This window comes from Peromyscus leucopus, chromosome 3 (genome assembly GCF_004664715.2).
Source record: "Peromyscus leucopus breed LL Stock chromosome 3, UCI_PerLeu_2.1, whole genome shotgun sequence".
NCBI lineage: Eukaryota > Metazoa > Chordata > Mammalia > Rodentia > Cricetidae > Peromyscus > Peromyscus leucopus.
Genome location: NC_051065.1, coordinates 35,406,194 through 35,423,394, shown reverse-complemented (window position 1 = coordinate 35,423,394; position 17,201 = coordinate 35,406,194). Strand labels below are relative to the sequence as shown.

The 17,201-nt window shown below is 41.3% G+C and overlaps 1 protein-coding gene across 1 annotated transcript in view; it reads left to right on the top strand.

Moving 5' to 3' along the window:
• Positions 1 to 16,169, top strand: part of Gnai1 (G protein subunit alpha i1) — an 81,463-nt gene extending 65,294 nt beyond the window's left edge. The window contains exons 6-8 of the mRNA XM_028891335.2: positions 6,171 to 6,300; positions 8,993 to 9,146; positions 14,103 to 16,169. Coding sequence (XP_028747168.1) covers positions 6,171 to 6,300; positions 8,993 to 9,146; positions 14,103 to 14,293 — 475 coding nt within the window. The 3' untranslated portion in view covers positions 14,294 to 16,169. The remainder of the gene's footprint in view (positions 1 to 6,170; positions 6,301 to 8,992; positions 9,147 to 14,102) is intronic.
• The last annotated feature ends 1,032 nt before the right edge of the window (positions 16,170 to 17,201 follow it).

Sequence of the window (17,201 nt, the reverse complement as noted above, 5' to 3'; positions counted from 1 at the left end):
AACTATAATAGAGTCTGGCTGTTTTGACTAAATGAAGCTACGTCTTTAATTTATAGGTCCATGTCTGATGAAGGCATCTCTGTCTGTCTTTAGGTAAAATAGGGAGCTTTAGTTTTAGAATATGTGCTTACTTATAAAAATGCGTTTAAAGAAAGGTGCCTTTGAATTTTTCATGAAGCAAACTGATATTTGAAGTCTGGTGGTGGGCAATGTTTGCTTCGCGTGTGTCCAGTGTGAACCTGCTTGGGAAGAACAGTACAGAATGATGCATTAGGAATGGAAGGGCTTGGGGGGTGTCCCTCCAACTTCTCACTTGGGATAAGCCAGTTTGAGAGGAAGGCAATAAACAGCATATAGACATTCATAAAATTGCATTTCTCTTCTAATAAATAATACTTTTTCAAAAATGAGAAAGACAAGGATTGAGTCACAGCCAAATCCCAGTTTCAATTTACCTCCAGCCCCACAGCTCCATGACAGCGACTTTCGTCCACTTTTCCCTTGTAGATGACCTGCTGCCGGATTTCTTTGTCTACTTTTTATTCCCCATTCCTTTGTTCTTATTGCTCCACTTGCGAACCCAATGGCTGCACGTGTACCATGGTGTTCCTCATTATGTCTCCCTCACTCTCACTGAAGTCATAATGATAGAATCAAGGAAAATGAGGAACTAATTTCATATAAAGATGTCTCTGAGAACAATAACTTGACTACAGAGTGTTTTACTGAAACAAAATGCCTGTGTTTTCACAGAAATCCAAGACCACTGTGCTGTTACTTAATGTTTAAAATTATATACTTATTTAAGATTATAATTATTACTCTTTTTTTCCTTCATATTATGTTTCTATATTTTGAAGCTCTATTCAGGACCTGGAGAAAATTGTTTTTCAAAACCACATGTCTTATGATTCAATTTGATTTAAAATGACACATTCCCTAAGTGTCAGTTTTGTGTCCAGAGGAAGGGAATCCTGATGTAAAGCCCTTGGACAGCTTCCTGGGCCCGTCTGTCACACAAACCTGACAGTAGATTACTCAGACGGTATTAAATACCTTGTTCCCTAGACAATATAAATATCAGCTAATTAGTAACCCAGAAAAAGAATACAACGCTAGAATTAAATGTGTCGCGTGGGTTTTGTATCATTTTTCTTGTTCAGCAGGTGGGGGTTTCCTGTTGTTTTCTTAAACCAATGTGAGTAAGATTGGTTTAGGGAGCACTTCAGTTGTATTCTTGTGTAAGGTCCAGCCTTCATGCTCCCACAGAAAGTTACAGATCTGATGACTCAGACTGAGCAGACCCCACTTGTCACTACAGAAATTATTAGAAAAGAAATTTATGATATATGACTTCCCTTATGAAAACTGTCTTGATATTCATACCCCATGCTTTGTTAAGGTTTCATTTTTTTTAAGTTTTATGAGAGATTAGAGAGATTAGATAAATCATTGTTTAATATACTCATTACACATTTTCTTTTTCAGGTTATCTTTAGTGCTTTATGTTTGGTTTGTAGAAATTCAAATTGTATATGATTGAAAAAAGTATATCCCCTTAGCTTTTCTTCTACACCGTCACCACAGTATCTGAAAAGTTGAAGGAAAAAGGAACAAAAGGGAAAACTAGCAGCCACTGCTAACTCATCCGTTCGACATCACTGTCTACAGCACCTTGAAATGGACTAGTTCATGTTGTCATTGAAATTACCCTTATTGTTTTGCTTATAAAATGCTCTGGTTCAAGATAGTCATTCAAAAGAAAGCGTTACTATGAATCATGGGTTAGACTGCTTCAGGTAGCTTTGAGTCTCTAAAATGACAAGGATAATGGAACAGATTTTCTAAAAGCAATTTAATCAAGGAGATGCTCAGTCGGAGATTTGTTAGAAAACAAACCATTGTCAGTTCACTTCCCAATGAAGGCTCAGTACTCCATGTTGGGAAGTTGGAGCAGTTATCTACTGACAGACAATTCCATCTCAGCTTGCTTCTGTGTGTGTGTGTGTGTGTGTGTGTGTGTGTGTAAATGAAGCCTACCTGCTGATGTCACTGTCACTGATTATCAGGGATTCCCATATTAAGCTTTCCAAAGAGCATCAGTTCCATTCTGAGTTCCCATAATCTCTCCTAGCTCCAGAAAGGACTGTTCCCCTTGGTCTTGAGTGACAGTGTAGTCTGTGTCCGCAGTGCAGGTTTTACAAAGCACATGTGGTTTTGAGCACATGTGGTATTTTCACTTCCATTCCTTCTCTTGCGCCTCATGGTGGGTATATTTTCCCTTCATATCGAGTCTCCTGCCAGGTAGCCTTCCTGCTAAATGTGTAGGTCACTAAGTAACCATATGCAACGTCTGGTCTGGAGACATTCATTTGTTGCTCCATTTGTCTTAAAACTGTGCAAGGACATTTAATTATAAAGACGTTTATTGTTTGAAGATTTAAAATGTATTTGCCTAACTCCAAGACATCTTTGGGTGTGGTTTTTAAAAAATTCTGTTTACTTAGGGTCTTTTGTTTGTTTTGCTTTGCTTTATTTTTGAGACAGGGTCTCACTTTGTAGTCCTGGCTGGCCAGAACTCACTGTGGCTAGCCTCAAATTCATAGAGATCCACCTGGCTCTGCCTTTTTGGAGTTCTGGGATTAAAGATGTGTGCTACCACATCCAGTAGTTTACCTCATTTTAGTACCATAGACTAAAAACTGAAATTGTTGTGTTTTGGTAAGGAAATGGCTAATTGTGAGCTGGGGTGGTCTAAGGAGGAATTGGAAGGCATTTCCGTTAGAGCAGAAGGGTTTTGGACAAAGATATCCCCATTAAATAGCTGGGTAAACCCCATTAAGATGCTTAACTATTAGAATGTTGCCCTTGATCAGAAGTGTAATAATAAAATGAGTCTTTTTTTCTTTTTTAAAATTGTGTAAAGATAAAACTCTATCAGTGTACCAGGTGACAGTAGGCATGGTTTATTTATTTAGTTGTACATATTTATAGAGTTCTTTTTGTATCAAATGTTGGGGATGCAAACAAGCAAAGAAAGGTGTAGCTGGAGTTTTTCCTGCCTTGCCCACAGTCAGGACAAACCTCTGCCACCCGCCAGTCCCACAGCCACTCAGACCCAACCTAGTAAACATAGACACTTATATTGCTTTCAAACTGTATGGCCGTGGCAGGCTTCTTGCTAACTGTTCCTTTACCTTAAATTAACCATTTCTTTTTATCTATGCCTCGCCACATGGCTGGTGGCTTATCGGCGTCTTCACATGCATGGCGGCAGCTGCAGTGTCTCTGGTCATGGCAGCGGCTGCAGCATCTCTGGTCATTGCAGCGGCTGCAGCAGTCCTTCTGCCTTCCTGGGCCTTTTATTTCTCCTCTCTGCTAGTCCCGCCTATCTTTCCTGCCTAGCCACGGCCGATCAGGTTTTATTTATTAACCAATCAGAACAACCTGACATACAGACCATCCCCCAGCACAGCCAAGTGCAGACCATCTCAAACACCTGCACTCAGGCCCATGGTCCTAATCATCCTCTATACGGACCTGCTGGGTAACGCCACAAGGAACCCAAGAAGGGCTCCCACAGGACATACAGAACATCCCACAGCAGAAAGGCAATGTCTTTGCTTTAAAATTTCCAAGGAAAAGGGCAGGTAAAAAATGCAGATATTTAATTTTTAGGAGATGGTAATTGCTATGGCCAAAAGTAGAGCTTATGAATAAAATATATCCATTGCACAATAATATTTTTACTTTCTATTTGTTGCCATACAAATTGCCCAAAACTGGGTTCATGTATAAGTGAAAATCCACCATCTCCCTGTTCTGGAGGTTAGAACTGAAATCAGTATGTTGGGAGGCATCTGCCTCACAGCCTAGGTTATTCCTGACCTGTTGTTAGCATCTGGTAGCTGTTGGCAATTCATGGCACACCTCGGCTTATGCCTCCTGCCCTGTCACATGTCCTTCTCTCCTGTATGTGGGGAGGGACTCCCTTCTGGCTTGGAGTTTCTTCCTCAGTTTACTTTTCTGCTGTTGTGTTCCATCATTTACAGACTGATGTCGACAAGCACACAGCTGCTTCTGCCTGTTGTTACAGCATCGCCCACTGCAGGGGACCCTTTCCATTTCCTCTGAGAACTCATCACTAGTGTCTCTAACCAGCTTTGTGTCTGCATTCTTCTGTTCATCACAGTACATGCATGCCCTAAGACTATAGAAACTCCAGGGGTTTCACTTTCATCTGAATTTGAAATAAATGAACTTGTTGTCTGTATTTCAAGATAGTCTAGTTGTTTCTTTTTATGTGAAGTGCTTCAGGACACTTGAAGATGGTACTCATTATCCAGTCCTAAACCCCTTTCACTTTCACATCTGTGGACACTTGTTATCGTAGCCCCTTTACTGGTACTGCCATTAGTGCCACTCAGTATTCTCCAGAGAACAGGCATGACTAGGCTGTGTGAAGCCACTGGCAGACCTGAGTTGGTAGAGCAGGCTATCAGGCTCAAATGAAAGTTGTGGTGCAGTCCTGAGTATATTTTCCTGTTGCCTGAGAAACCCTAGTTGTTTCAGGACTCTTGGTTGATTGGAGGGAGCCTGGCTACACCACTGAGCACAGTATTCATTAGTACATCAGCCAGCTGTAGACATCAAGCACCTCAGTAACACAGAAGCACTACTAAGTGACTGAGTAACTGGGTGGGCAAAGCAACACAGAGACAGTGGAGGATGGGATGGATTGGTACAGCCTGTGGAGGAGTGATGCATGCTGGGTGAAGAAGCTAGCTAAGGGTATGGGGAAGTTCTTTATAAATTGCATTCTTAGGCAGTGTAACAAATATTGATCTAATTAAATCAACTCTCCCTGTTCCTCTTTGATCTTTATTACAGTGGGTCATCTTACCCACTCTGCTTTCTGTTTACTTCTAACCTATCCACTCTGATTTACGCTGGGATAGGATCATTTTGTTATAGCAAACTCTTAGGAACAGCTTCCAGCTAAACCAAAATGATGAAAGTAACAGGACTAGTGGACGGATTCAGACTTGGTTTGTAGGCCACTACTGCTCTGTAGGGGATTAAATAGGAATGGTTTTAATTAGTGCACCATCGAGATAAATGGGGCCTTTAAAAATGTGCCAGTTTACACAGTGTTTCCATTATATAAGGAGTTATTTCTGGGCTGTATAATGTAGTCTATGCAAATTTAAACTTTTGCTTAACTTTTAAACTTGCCAGGAACAAGAAGAAAAGGTCATTGGTATTCTATTGTTTGGCTGTGTCAGAACCTTGTACACTAGCCTCCAGTTGTCCAGGATTGTATATTATATAACAACTGAAGGATTTAATTTTAAAGGTCCCTCACCTCTTCTCTCTCTCTCTCACCCTCTCTCGCATTTTATTCTACAATCTACACAAACCTCTTGGCCCCTTTCTAAAATGACTTTGCTGCACAACCATTTTCTTACTGAAACTGTTTTGAGGTTCCATCAGCATCTTGCTTTCTGCTCTGACAGAGCTCATTTCTCAGTAGGAACAGGGGAGCCCTGTCCTGGCTCTGCTGCTTGGGACTGGCAAGTCGAGTGTGTTCTCATTGATCCCGGGCTTCCTGTGACTGTCAGTGTTTATAGGCAGTGAGATCCATTAATCTGTAGTTGCGTTGATGTCCTCAGGCTTTCATATGTTTGTTAATGGGTGTCTATGCTTTTATACACTTTTAAATTTTAATTTATTATTATCGTGTGTTTGTGTGTGTGTGTGTGTGTGTGTGTGTGTGTGCGCGCGCGCGCGCGCGCACAAGTGCATGGACTCACACATACACACATGCCACAGAGTGCGTGAGGAAGGGACCCACGGATTGAACTCAGGCTGCTAGGTATTCGCTCAGCCACCTCAAGCGCCCATATGTGTTGTTTGTTAAGAGTATTTTGTATTTTGTTTAGAGTTACCCTTGCTGTGATCAAAGACTCTATTAAAAAATAACTTAGCCCCCCTCTTTGCCTTTGAGAAAACAAATTGGTAACATTTTTTCCCACCCACTATGTCCCTTTCTCCTTTCTTCCCATCCCACAGTCCCCAAGCTATGTGGAACATTTTTGTTGGCATTACAGAACTCCTCGGAGCTTTTGAACATTTAATGTAGTGTCAAGTCATAAATTTTCCTCTTACAGAATGTTCGATGTGGGAGGTCAGAGGTCAGAGCGGAAGAAGTGGATTCACTGCTTTGAAGGAGTGACTGCCATCATCTTTTGTGTGGCCCTGAGTGACTACGACCTGGTTCTAGCTGAAGATGAAGAAATGGCAAGTAGAAGCACTTCTAGGGTGCAGCATGAAATGCTGCCAGCAACTCTTCTGAGAAACCTTGAGAAATCCTTGTTGTGTATGAAGTATTTGAAAGTTCAGGCCCTTCGCTTCAGCTCCTCCACTGCTGTGTGAAGGGCTCAGGTGCTTAGGAGGCACAGGTGCTCCTCACTCCCAGCTGCCTGAAAATTTCCTGCATCTGCTCCAAGGCTCCTACTTCCTCACGTGTTACTCTCATCGCTTGTAACTTTGATAAATGTTATCCTTTCCTATTTATAGAAAAATAATTTCCAAATAGCACTCAATAATGTATCAATCTGGGGAAGCAGTATTGAATAGGAACTTAAAACTCTGGCACTTAAATGCAAAGGAAAATTTAGGGGAATTTCAGGTTTTTCTAAATCAAGTACATACAGTTATTGCCCAGGAGGGAAAACACAACATCACATACACATTTCTTTTATTCCTATACTATAAAATATGTCAGTGTCCACTTTGAACACAGACCACCCCCACAAAGGGTAGAGAACAAAAACTGGAAGTTGTCTTTGTTAATATCCACAGTGTTGAGCTACTTGGATTTCAGTTCGCTCAGTTTAATAATTAGTCTCTAAAGCTTCCAGCTATCTCTTAAGCTTGGGTGAACTGTACAACAGTGACATTTCTTTGATGTGTTTATACATAGACATCCCTTGATTGCAACATGCTGCGGCAGCAGGATCTGGGGCATAAGACTTTACACAGTGGGCATTGAGCCCAGTGATGATTATGTGATGTTGAGACACTCAGCTTGCTTAAAATCTAAGTTGTGCTTGTGTAGAAATGACAAAAATGTATTATCATGGAATTATTATGAGCTCTAGATCAAGAGACCTGGCTGGATAGAGGCCTCAGTCCACTGGCCCTGGCCACCTATCACCTCAGAACTCTAAAAAGAAGGTGGCTAGCCAGGACAAAGTAGGAAGATATTCATTCAGTATAGCCTTATGGAAAGAACAAGGTGTCAGCATCCTAGAGTCTTGTTGGAAAGTGAGAAGAGCTCTTGGATTCAGTATGGGAAAGAAAAAGCCTGAAACGAGGTGGGGGTTGGGGGTATGCATTATCCCACTGTCTGGGTCAAACTGTGGTCCAGTTGATCATTGTCACAGACCTAGTTTGCAGGGTCTCCTGCTGGCTTCTAGAAAATTGTTGTTGCTTGGGGGAAAGGGGAGAAATTCATTTCCCATTAGGAGGTAATTGCTTTCACTCGGGGCCAGCCTCAGTTTCATCACAGGGAGTAAATCGCTAAGGCTTTCTTTGCTTGAGTTTGAAATCAGCCAGAGTGATTCAGACAGAACAGGTTAAGACAAAATTGAAGTTGAGATAACAACTGGGATGTCCTTCAGAGTGTTGAATGGTTTTCAGCTGAAAAGATCTGGTCTGTTGCAACATTTGTTCTTTTTAAAACTGGTCCTCAGTGCTTGGCTGTAGATCTCTGCATCTGCTCCCATCAGTTACTGGATAAAGGATCTGTGATGACAATAGGGTAGTCAGCAATCTGATTACAGTAGATGGCCGGTTCAGGCACCCTCTCCATTATTGCTAGGGGTCTTAGCTGGGGTCATCCTTGTGGATTCCTGGGAGTTTCCCTGGCACCAGGTTTCTCCCTAACCCCGAAATGTCCTGCCACCCAAATCAAGACATCTCTTTCCTTACTCTCATCCTCCACCCTGCCTCCAACCCACTCCCTCGAGTTCCCATCCCCCATCCCCCAGCCCACCTCCAGTTTACCCAGGAAATCACTTCTATTTCCCTTTCCCAGTGCAATCCATACGTCCCTCTTAGGGTCCTGCTTGTTACCTAGCTTCTCTGGAGCTGTGGGTTGTACTCTGGCTATCCTTTGCTTTACATCTAGTATCCACTTATGAGTGAGTACATATCATGTTTGTCTTTCTGAGTCTGGATTACCTCACTCAGAATGATTTTTTCTAGATCCATCCATTTACCTGCATGGCAAATGTTTCATGATGGCATTGTTTTTTTATAGCTGAGTAATATTCCATTGTATAAATGTACCACATTTTCCTTATTCATTCTTAGGTTGAGGGGCATTCAGGTTGTTTCCAGGTTCTGGCTTTTATGAATAATGCTGGTCAGAGCTCTAGGAGTCATTCTGCAGAAAGAGAGGAGGGATTGTATGAGCCAGGAGGTCAAGGCCATGATGGAGGAATCCACAGAGACAGTTGACCTGAGCTCAAGGGAACACATGGATTCTGGACCAACAGTTGAGGAGCCTGCATGGGACTGACCTAGGCCCTCTGCATGTGTGTGACAGTCATGTAGCTTAGTCTGTTTGTAAGGCTCCTTGCAGTGAGATCAGAACCTGTCCCTGGCACTTAGCTGGCTCTTGGAAACCTGTTCTCCATGCCCCATGATGGATTACCTAGCCCAGCCTTTATGTAGGAGGAGGAGCTTGGTCCTACCTCAGCTTGATGTGCTGTGAAGCCCATGGGAGGCCTACCCCTTCTGAATGGAGACTGAGGAGGAGTGGGCCCATGGGGGTGGGGAGGTAGATGGGAGTTCGGGGAGGGAACTGGAGAGGAGGGAAAGGAAACTGTGGTCAGTGTGTAAAATAAAGGGAAAATATGTTAATTACATTAAAATACTGTTCCTCAAACCTTCACTGCTCATGAAAATTATTTTTTTGTTGCAGAATCGAATGCATGAAAGCATGAAGTTGTTTGACAGTATATGTAACAACAAGTGGTTCACAGACACCTCCATCATCCTTTTTCTAAACAAGAAGGACCTCTTTGAAGAAAAAATCAAAAAGAGCCCCCTCACCATATGCTACCCGGAATATGCAGGTATTTGACTTTTAGAATAACTTAGCAATCATGTGTTTCTAAGTGAAACTTCCCCTAAGGCAAGATTTTCAGTTGTTGGTTTGAATTCATTGGCTTACTCATTCTTGCACTGAATTTTCCAAACTGTCTCTGAACCGGGCGGTGGTGGCGCACGCCTTTAATCCCAGCACTCGGGAGGCAGAGCCAGGCGGATCTCTGTGAGTTCGAGGCCAGCCTGGGCTACCAAGTGCGTTCCAGGAAAGGCGCAAAGCTACACAGAGAAACCCTGTCTCGGGAAACAAAACAAAAACAAACTGTCTCTGAACACAAATAGTTCTTGAAGGTGTGGATGAGTTTTCTGAAAATCCCTTATTTGCTTTATGGAAAAGCTTTTAGGTGATTTCCAGAAATGGCTCCATGTCTTTATGAATTTAAAAACTGACTTGCTCATATAGATCACAGATTGGATCAACAAAGATAAGATCTGTCTCTGCTTGTTATCTCATCTCTCACACACACACACACACACACACACACACACACACACACACACACACACGATGCCTAGGACTGTAGGAAGACAGTGAAGAGGAGCCAGTGCGACAGCTCCTTCCTCTACAGTGTCAGGGAAAGTCTCTTAAGAAATCCAGTCCATGAGACTCTTAATGGTGCTTGAATTTTGCCGCTATGGACAGTGTCCTCCAAGAGGAAAGCAGATTTGAAGTAAAGACCCAGCTTTTTCAAGATTAGATATATGATCTTTATCAAAGCAGATATTTATCGAGGGTCCAGTATCTCGTCTCTAAAACTGGAAATTGGGATAATGCATTGGTTTAAATTTGGTTTAGTTCCTTGGAGCACATCCCAAGCTGCTATTGAAAATGAGTCAATGTTCATACATGTGAGCCCCAGACTTGGGAAAGTGAATCAGGAAGATGAGTACTTCAAGGCCATCCTGGGCTACATAGTAAGTCCAAAGACAGACCAGAGTATATGAGAACCTATTTCCCCAAACAAAAAGTGAATACCAGGGACAGAGCTGCTGACCTACTCACATTCTTCCAGCCCTCGCATATAAGCAGAGGAAATTGGTTTTCATATTCATATTTAAGTGATGGGCCTTGTCTCTTTAAAAAATAAAACTGCCACTGTTTTGTATGAACTCTAAATCTAAAATCAAAATATTTTAATCTTTACCTCAGTCTGTTTGAAAGAACAAAAAATTCTCCAGAACTTCTTAAAGTCTCAATACAATTTCAGTTAGCGATGCAGTGAATGCAGTGATGGTGAGTGTTGAGTGAGTGTCCTCACATGGCTGATGTTGGCTGGCCTTGGGGCTGGCCCTGGGGTGGTCCCATTCAGCTGAGAACAAGACCCCAGGACACACGCATGTCTGTCTGCACCCAGACCTGTACCGGTCAAGCTGCTTTTAATTAGAGTCTCATTGGAAACAGAGAGGAAGTGTCTTTGATAAACACAGGAATATTGCATTATTATTTGGTATCCCAAAGGCTAAGATTATAATTTCAAATCTGCACTCCCTGCTCTATGATTGGCTAAGTTGCTTCTTGCATCGACATCAGCTCCTGGGTCGCATGATTGTGGCTTTGTGTGGATGAGGCTGTGTGGCCCTGCCAGCCATGTGGGTGTGTCCTGCCTTCGTCTCGGCCTTGCAGTGTGCTTCCTCCCCCATCTTTGTGAGTTGCCATTTCACCACCGTCCGTCTCCAGCCCTGTAATCTCTTTCCCAAACCATCCTTTCATAGTCACATTTATTCTTAACTGTGCAAAATTATGTTTTCAGCCCAAATTTCTCTCTGCAGCCACTTGCTTCTATTTTCACTGCTTCCTGAACACAGTTTTTAGCACTGAAGTATAAACAAAGCTAATACTGTTTTCTTTCTCTCCTCTTTTCACTCTCTCATAAAGTTTCCGGTTTCCTAGTTTTGAAGTTGCTTTAATCTAACCCAATCATGTAGTCATTCAGGAAAGTTCACATATTGAAAATACCTATTCTCCCAGCATGCAGGTACACACAATTGCAGCACACACACACACACACACACACACACACACACACACACACACACACATAGATGTAACCAACCATCTTATTAAATAAGAAACACAGAGCCAATACAGAGATGAAAGCCAAGAGGTCAGAGCAACAGCTAAGAGCTAAAAACCTTACCCTTCACTGTCTCAGTGGTCCTACCTCTCCGAACGAGACCTACTTCCTGTGTGTCTGTCTTTTTATAGGGTTTCTGTTCTGCCTTCTCATTGGTTATAAAACCAACCACATGACCTCCTAGTTACTGCCTGTCCGTACAGACCTCCAGGTCTAATATGGTTGGTATTGAGATTAAAGGTGTGTGTCTCCATGCCGGCTGTATCCTTGAACACACAGAGATCTACCTAGCTCTGTCTACCAAGTGCTGGGATCAAAGGCGTGCACCACCACCACCACCACCACCACCACCACCACCACCACCACCCAGTTTCTGCTATGGTTTGCTAATAGCTCTGACCTCCCGGGCAACTTTATTTATTAACATACAAATAACATTTTAGTACAAATAAAATATCACCATACACACACACTCTGCTCTTTCATTTTTCAGACTGAAAATCAGATCATAGAATGTATTCAGCAGTTTGCTCATGAATTTGCTAGCCCTTGGAATGTAACAGTCTCTCTCTGGGCCTTTCCCTGTGTCATTCATTGTACTGTAGTTTTCTACATTGTGTGAAAAAAGTGGTTAGGGCTTGCAAGATAGAGTTATTGCATTCTGTATAGGATACCTAATGCTGAAAAAGAATTGAGAGCCAGTAAAGCATATCACAAAACTGAAGTAGTGTTTGTATTGTCTATAGGAGTTTTTAGTGACATAGAGGATTTGGTTAATTATGGGTTGTTATGTAGAGCACATTTTGAGCAGATGTGGAATGAGTCAGAATACTGGATTGTGAAGGACAGCAGAGAAACAGTGCTGTAGAATAAGGGCACATTGTATACTGAACTTTCATGGTATACACTGAGCCCCAGAATAAGGGGTACTTTATGTACTGAGCTTTGGTGATACATACTGAGCCCCAGATGTGGAACTGAGCACCTAAGAACAGAATCCACAAGCACAGAGAATTTTAAAAGGCAGACAAGTAATTTTGGGTTATTACAAAAGAGAAATTTAATAGGTTTTGTTCTGTTACATGTCTTAACCTATTTTCTGGCAATATTAAGTGCACATGAACACAGTTAGCTGTAATGTGAGGCATGTTTAGAAAACCACAGCCAATTAAAATGCAGAGTTGCAGGGTCCACTTCCAGTTCATACATCTACAGATCACTCTTGCACCTAAGGGTCAGAGAACAAAGCTGGAGAGGAGGCAGAAAGATTGTAAGAGCCAGAAGATCAGAGTTCCCTGTGGGGTTGTGTCTCCTAGTGATTTCAGAAGGTGCACACATAAATTCTCACCAACATGACTGCCTAAACACGAGCTGAACAAGGACAAGAGCAGTAGACATGCCGATGCAGATGGGGGAAACTCAAGAGAACTCAGCCCTACACAGAGACCACAGGCAACTGAGGAACACTGAGAGCGGGAGAAACAGTCTGCTCCAGGGACGAGCACACCAGCTGGTTATTCGATACCACATAGTCAGCCCTGAAAACATGCATACAAACAACCTTTACAGACTGAGCAGGTTGTATTTAGGAACATATATGTATGAACACATATATGTTTACATGAAACAGCAATTTGTGATAAAGGAGGCTGTGAATTTGAAAGAGAGCAAGAAGGGATATGTGGCAGGGTTTGGAGGGGGAAAGGGAACAGGAAAATGGTGTAATTATATTATAATCTCAAAAATGAAAGAAACAATTAAAGAAAAAGAAAAGGAAAGAAAAGTGGATATACAATATAAAAATACAAAGTCAGTATCTAATACCTGAGTCAAGAAACTGATCTGTCCAATACCCAGAATTCCTTTTGTCTCCTTTCAGTCTCAACTAAGCATCTCCCCTTCTCCCCCAACAAAATTATTTAAGAGTGGCCTTTTCCTCACGCACCCATTTTGATTGTTTTGCAAATAGCTGTTAGGTCACACGGGGTATGTACATGTTTGCATCTGGCTCCTTGGATCCAGAGAATAACCCAAAAGTTCACTCATGTTACATTGGCTTACAATACTGCTTACATCCTTACTTCTGAGTGGCTGCTAATGATGTGATGCCCCAGATCCCATGTGTCAGTGACAGTGCATGGACTGTCAGGCCCTTTCCTGAAGTAGAAGGCCATGCTCTAGCCTTCTTTGTGAATCTTCTTTGACCATAAAATAAAGTTCTACCAAACCTACACCCAACAACTGGAATTTCTGGGTCTGTGTGCTTATCCTCAGATCCTGCCAATCCAGTTCTGAATTGTTCTTACTCAGAGCCAGTCTCTATCCCCTCACCTGAAGGCAGGGGTATGCCATCATTGTTTACTCTAACTTCACAACCTTTAACCATATTACAGACTTGATATAAGTTTTGAATAAAAAGGGATGACAAAAGCATGTTAATGAGTAGCTATGAAGGGGTGAGGGAAACATTTAGCCAGCATTACTGATTCACCAGTCAGCACAAAAATACTAAGCCACCATTAGGGTCTGGTGGCTTGAATTCTCCAGCTTGGGGATGTAGATGATAGAGGGTGATAGGAAAGAGGTCTGGCTCTTGGAGACTTAAGCAGAAACAGAGCACACATAGACTACCATGTAAAGGAGTTTTTAAAGTTTAAAGATGGCTTGTAAAGATTACTTTACACAAGGTGTTTTTCAAAAAAAGCAATACTTTGTTCTAGAAGGGAAAGTGGGATTATGGAATCCCTTTATTTTATATTTGGAAAATTGATCTGTGTTTTAAAGTGCGTTTTACTTATACTATACTTGTATAACTTTTTGCATACTTCTTTCTTTCTTTTTCCATCTCAGGGTCAAACACATATGAAGAGGCAGCTGCATATATTCAGTGTCAGTTTGAAGACCTCAATAAAAGAAAGGACACAAAGGAAATCTACACCCACTTCACATGTGCCACAGACACGAAGAACGTGCAGTTTGTGTTTGATGCTGTAACAGATGTCATCATCAAAAATAATCTTAAAGATTGTGGTCTCTTCTAAGTTTTGCAGTTGATAGTAAAATGCGTTTTCAAACCAAATGAGTACTTATATATGGATCTCTCTAGACTAGAGTCTCCCAGCAACACAGAATGTAGTATACAGCAAATGCATCCTGGACCTGACCAAAGTTGCTCTGTTTTGTGTTTCTATCTGAAAGTCATAGAACCTTTCTCAAAGGTGAAAGATGCTCCTGTGATGTGAAAGTGAGGTGTGCTGTTGAAGCTGGGCTCTAGTGTACTGATGATTTCTGTGTAAGTGTAAATATGCAAATGTAAGATGTATTTATAACATTTGATTTCCCATATTATGTTTAGGTTGTAAGAATGGCAACTTACGATTCTAGTGTGATGGCTTTGGAAATAACATAAATATTAAGTATCTTGTAATGAATGACAGATTAGTTCTGTGTTTGCCAGTTTTAAACAGCTTTATTTATGTTCGTGTCCTATAAATTTTAGGTACCGTAATTAATATTAGGAAATGTCACAAACCCTTAACCTTGATTATATGTATACTTGTATTCATAAAATGTTATTTGTACAAACATTGCACAGACTATTTTAATAACATGAGTTGTTCTCTAAAGGTTATGTGTTTCGTGGGGATGTTCTTACAGAGGTGAGGCACACCCGCCTTTGTATCAGTTAGTTAAACATTGTGTGCATTGACATTTTCTTCACAGAGTGCATGATGTTTCAATTTTACCTTAGATTTGTTTTAAAAAGCTAAAATTCCAGATTTTTGAGGAAAGAGGACCTTAGACTTAAAAACACTTCACTTTTAGTCCATGTACCAGCTCAGCTTAGCATCTGGATGGCATATCTGCATTGCCTTCGGGTGATGCCAGGTTAATTTTATACACTTAAATAACCATGGTTTTATTTACAATAAAGTTTAGATGAGTGAGGAAAGCATTTTTGTGGGTAAAAATTTTTTAGTATGTGAACTTTGAGACATTCATTTATGTATTTTCCTTGAGAAATCCCTTGTACTTAAGCATACATGACAGTTCTTTGTTGGGAAAATAACCAGAAAACACTCTATTACTGATAGTATGCAAGCTTTCGATTCATATGTAACTGGTTTCAAGTTTATCACTTTATGTCAAACGGCACTTCTTTTTCCTTAGACATCCAAATCCCTTCCACTTGCTGGAATTTATAGTCTTTTAAAGCTACACTCTGATTTCTGACATTAAGAGGACAATTACGCTTCAAAATTGAATAGTAGTATTTAACGAGATCAGTGAGTGTGTGTGTGCATCCGTGGGTGTTACATAGTGCTGCATACTGAACTCTGTTAGTTAGTGCCATCCTTCCTCCTTTAATTGTTTACAGTGTGTCTGTGGGCCCTTGTGTAGGCAGACTGAACAGCACTCCCCAGCTCATCTCCCTTTTTAACTCACCCTGTAACGTTAAGACTTTCTATAAACTTTGCCAGTGAGTGGTTTCTCACTTGAATCAGATGTTGCTACCCCCACAGTCTCCTTGTTGAAGTTTGTGCATATGTAAGTGTAGGGAGAATCATAAACTACATTCACATCTGTTTACTTTGGGGGAAATTGTTTTCTTTTGTAATGTAAAGAAATTCAAGGTGATCAAAATTCCTTCAGTGTTAGTTTAGATTATTTTATGTGCCTTTCATGAAAGATATGTTTTCATTCATTTTACTAATGGAAGACCTGTCAGACCCACATTGTGAAGCTATGTATGAAATTCAGCTATTATCTGAATAAATTTGAATGATGAAAAATAGGGTTTAAAAGCCACAAAGAAGCACATACTGGTGACCATCATTGGTGAATCCCTGAACTCTACTCTGTGTAACTGTGCTACTAATACATCCTAATAAATTTAAATTTTTAAAATTTTACAAACCTATTGACTGAACTCATTTTGCATTAGAATTTAGGTGTCTGTGTACAGAAGCTTCCTTCTTGTTTCCAGTGCTCTTGTCTTTTTGGCTTTACCTGTCTGAGAAGCTTGAGTTTTCCCTAAGTGTTCTTGTACAGTATGATACCAAAATTTAAATTGCCTGCCTGCAAGCCCCTTATGGGAATTCAAACCCCATATCACTATGCCCAGATCAATGCATCATCATTTTCTCTTAAACCAATTATTACCCTTTAGCTACTGCTGCAGTTTTGATATTGAATGTATCCCAAAGATCCATGTGTAAATTGCTTTGTCCTAGGGTGGCTAGATGGCAGGCAGAGTGTTGCTGGAGGGTTTCTCTCCAGGTTCCCCAAGCCCCGCAGTCCCACAATCCACATATAAAATAATCACTCAGATGCTTATATCACTTATAAACTGTATGGCCGTGGCAGGCTTCTTGCTAACTGTTCTTTTATCTTAAATTAACCCATTTTTATAAATCTATACCTTGCCACGTGGCTGGTGGCTTACCAGAGTCTCTACATGCTGCTTGTCCTGGCGGTGGCTGCAGTGTCTCTCCTCCTTCTTCCTGTTTCCCCAATTCTCCTCTCTCTTTGTCCCGCCTATACTTCCTGCCTGGTCACTGGCCATCAGTGTTTTATTTATATAGAGTGATATCCACAGCAGCAGAGTGTAGGGGTCCTTAGGCCATGAGGGTGTCCTTTAGTAGAGGCTTGTGCGGATCTGGCCCCTTCTTGCTTTCTTTAATGCTTGGCTTAAGAAGTGAGTGGATTCATTTTACCATGTGCTTCTATCACGATGCCTTGCCACAGAGCTTAAACAGTGTGGTCAGTCTCTCAGACTGGAATCTTCAAACCCATTAGCCAAGATAAGCCTTTTCCCTTTGTAAGCTTGTTATCTCAGATGTGTTGTATAGTTACAGAAAGCTGCATAACATACCTGCTGTGTAGCATCTTCATCCAGATACATACAATTCAGAGGTCATATGTGGTTCAAGACATCTATGAATGTGG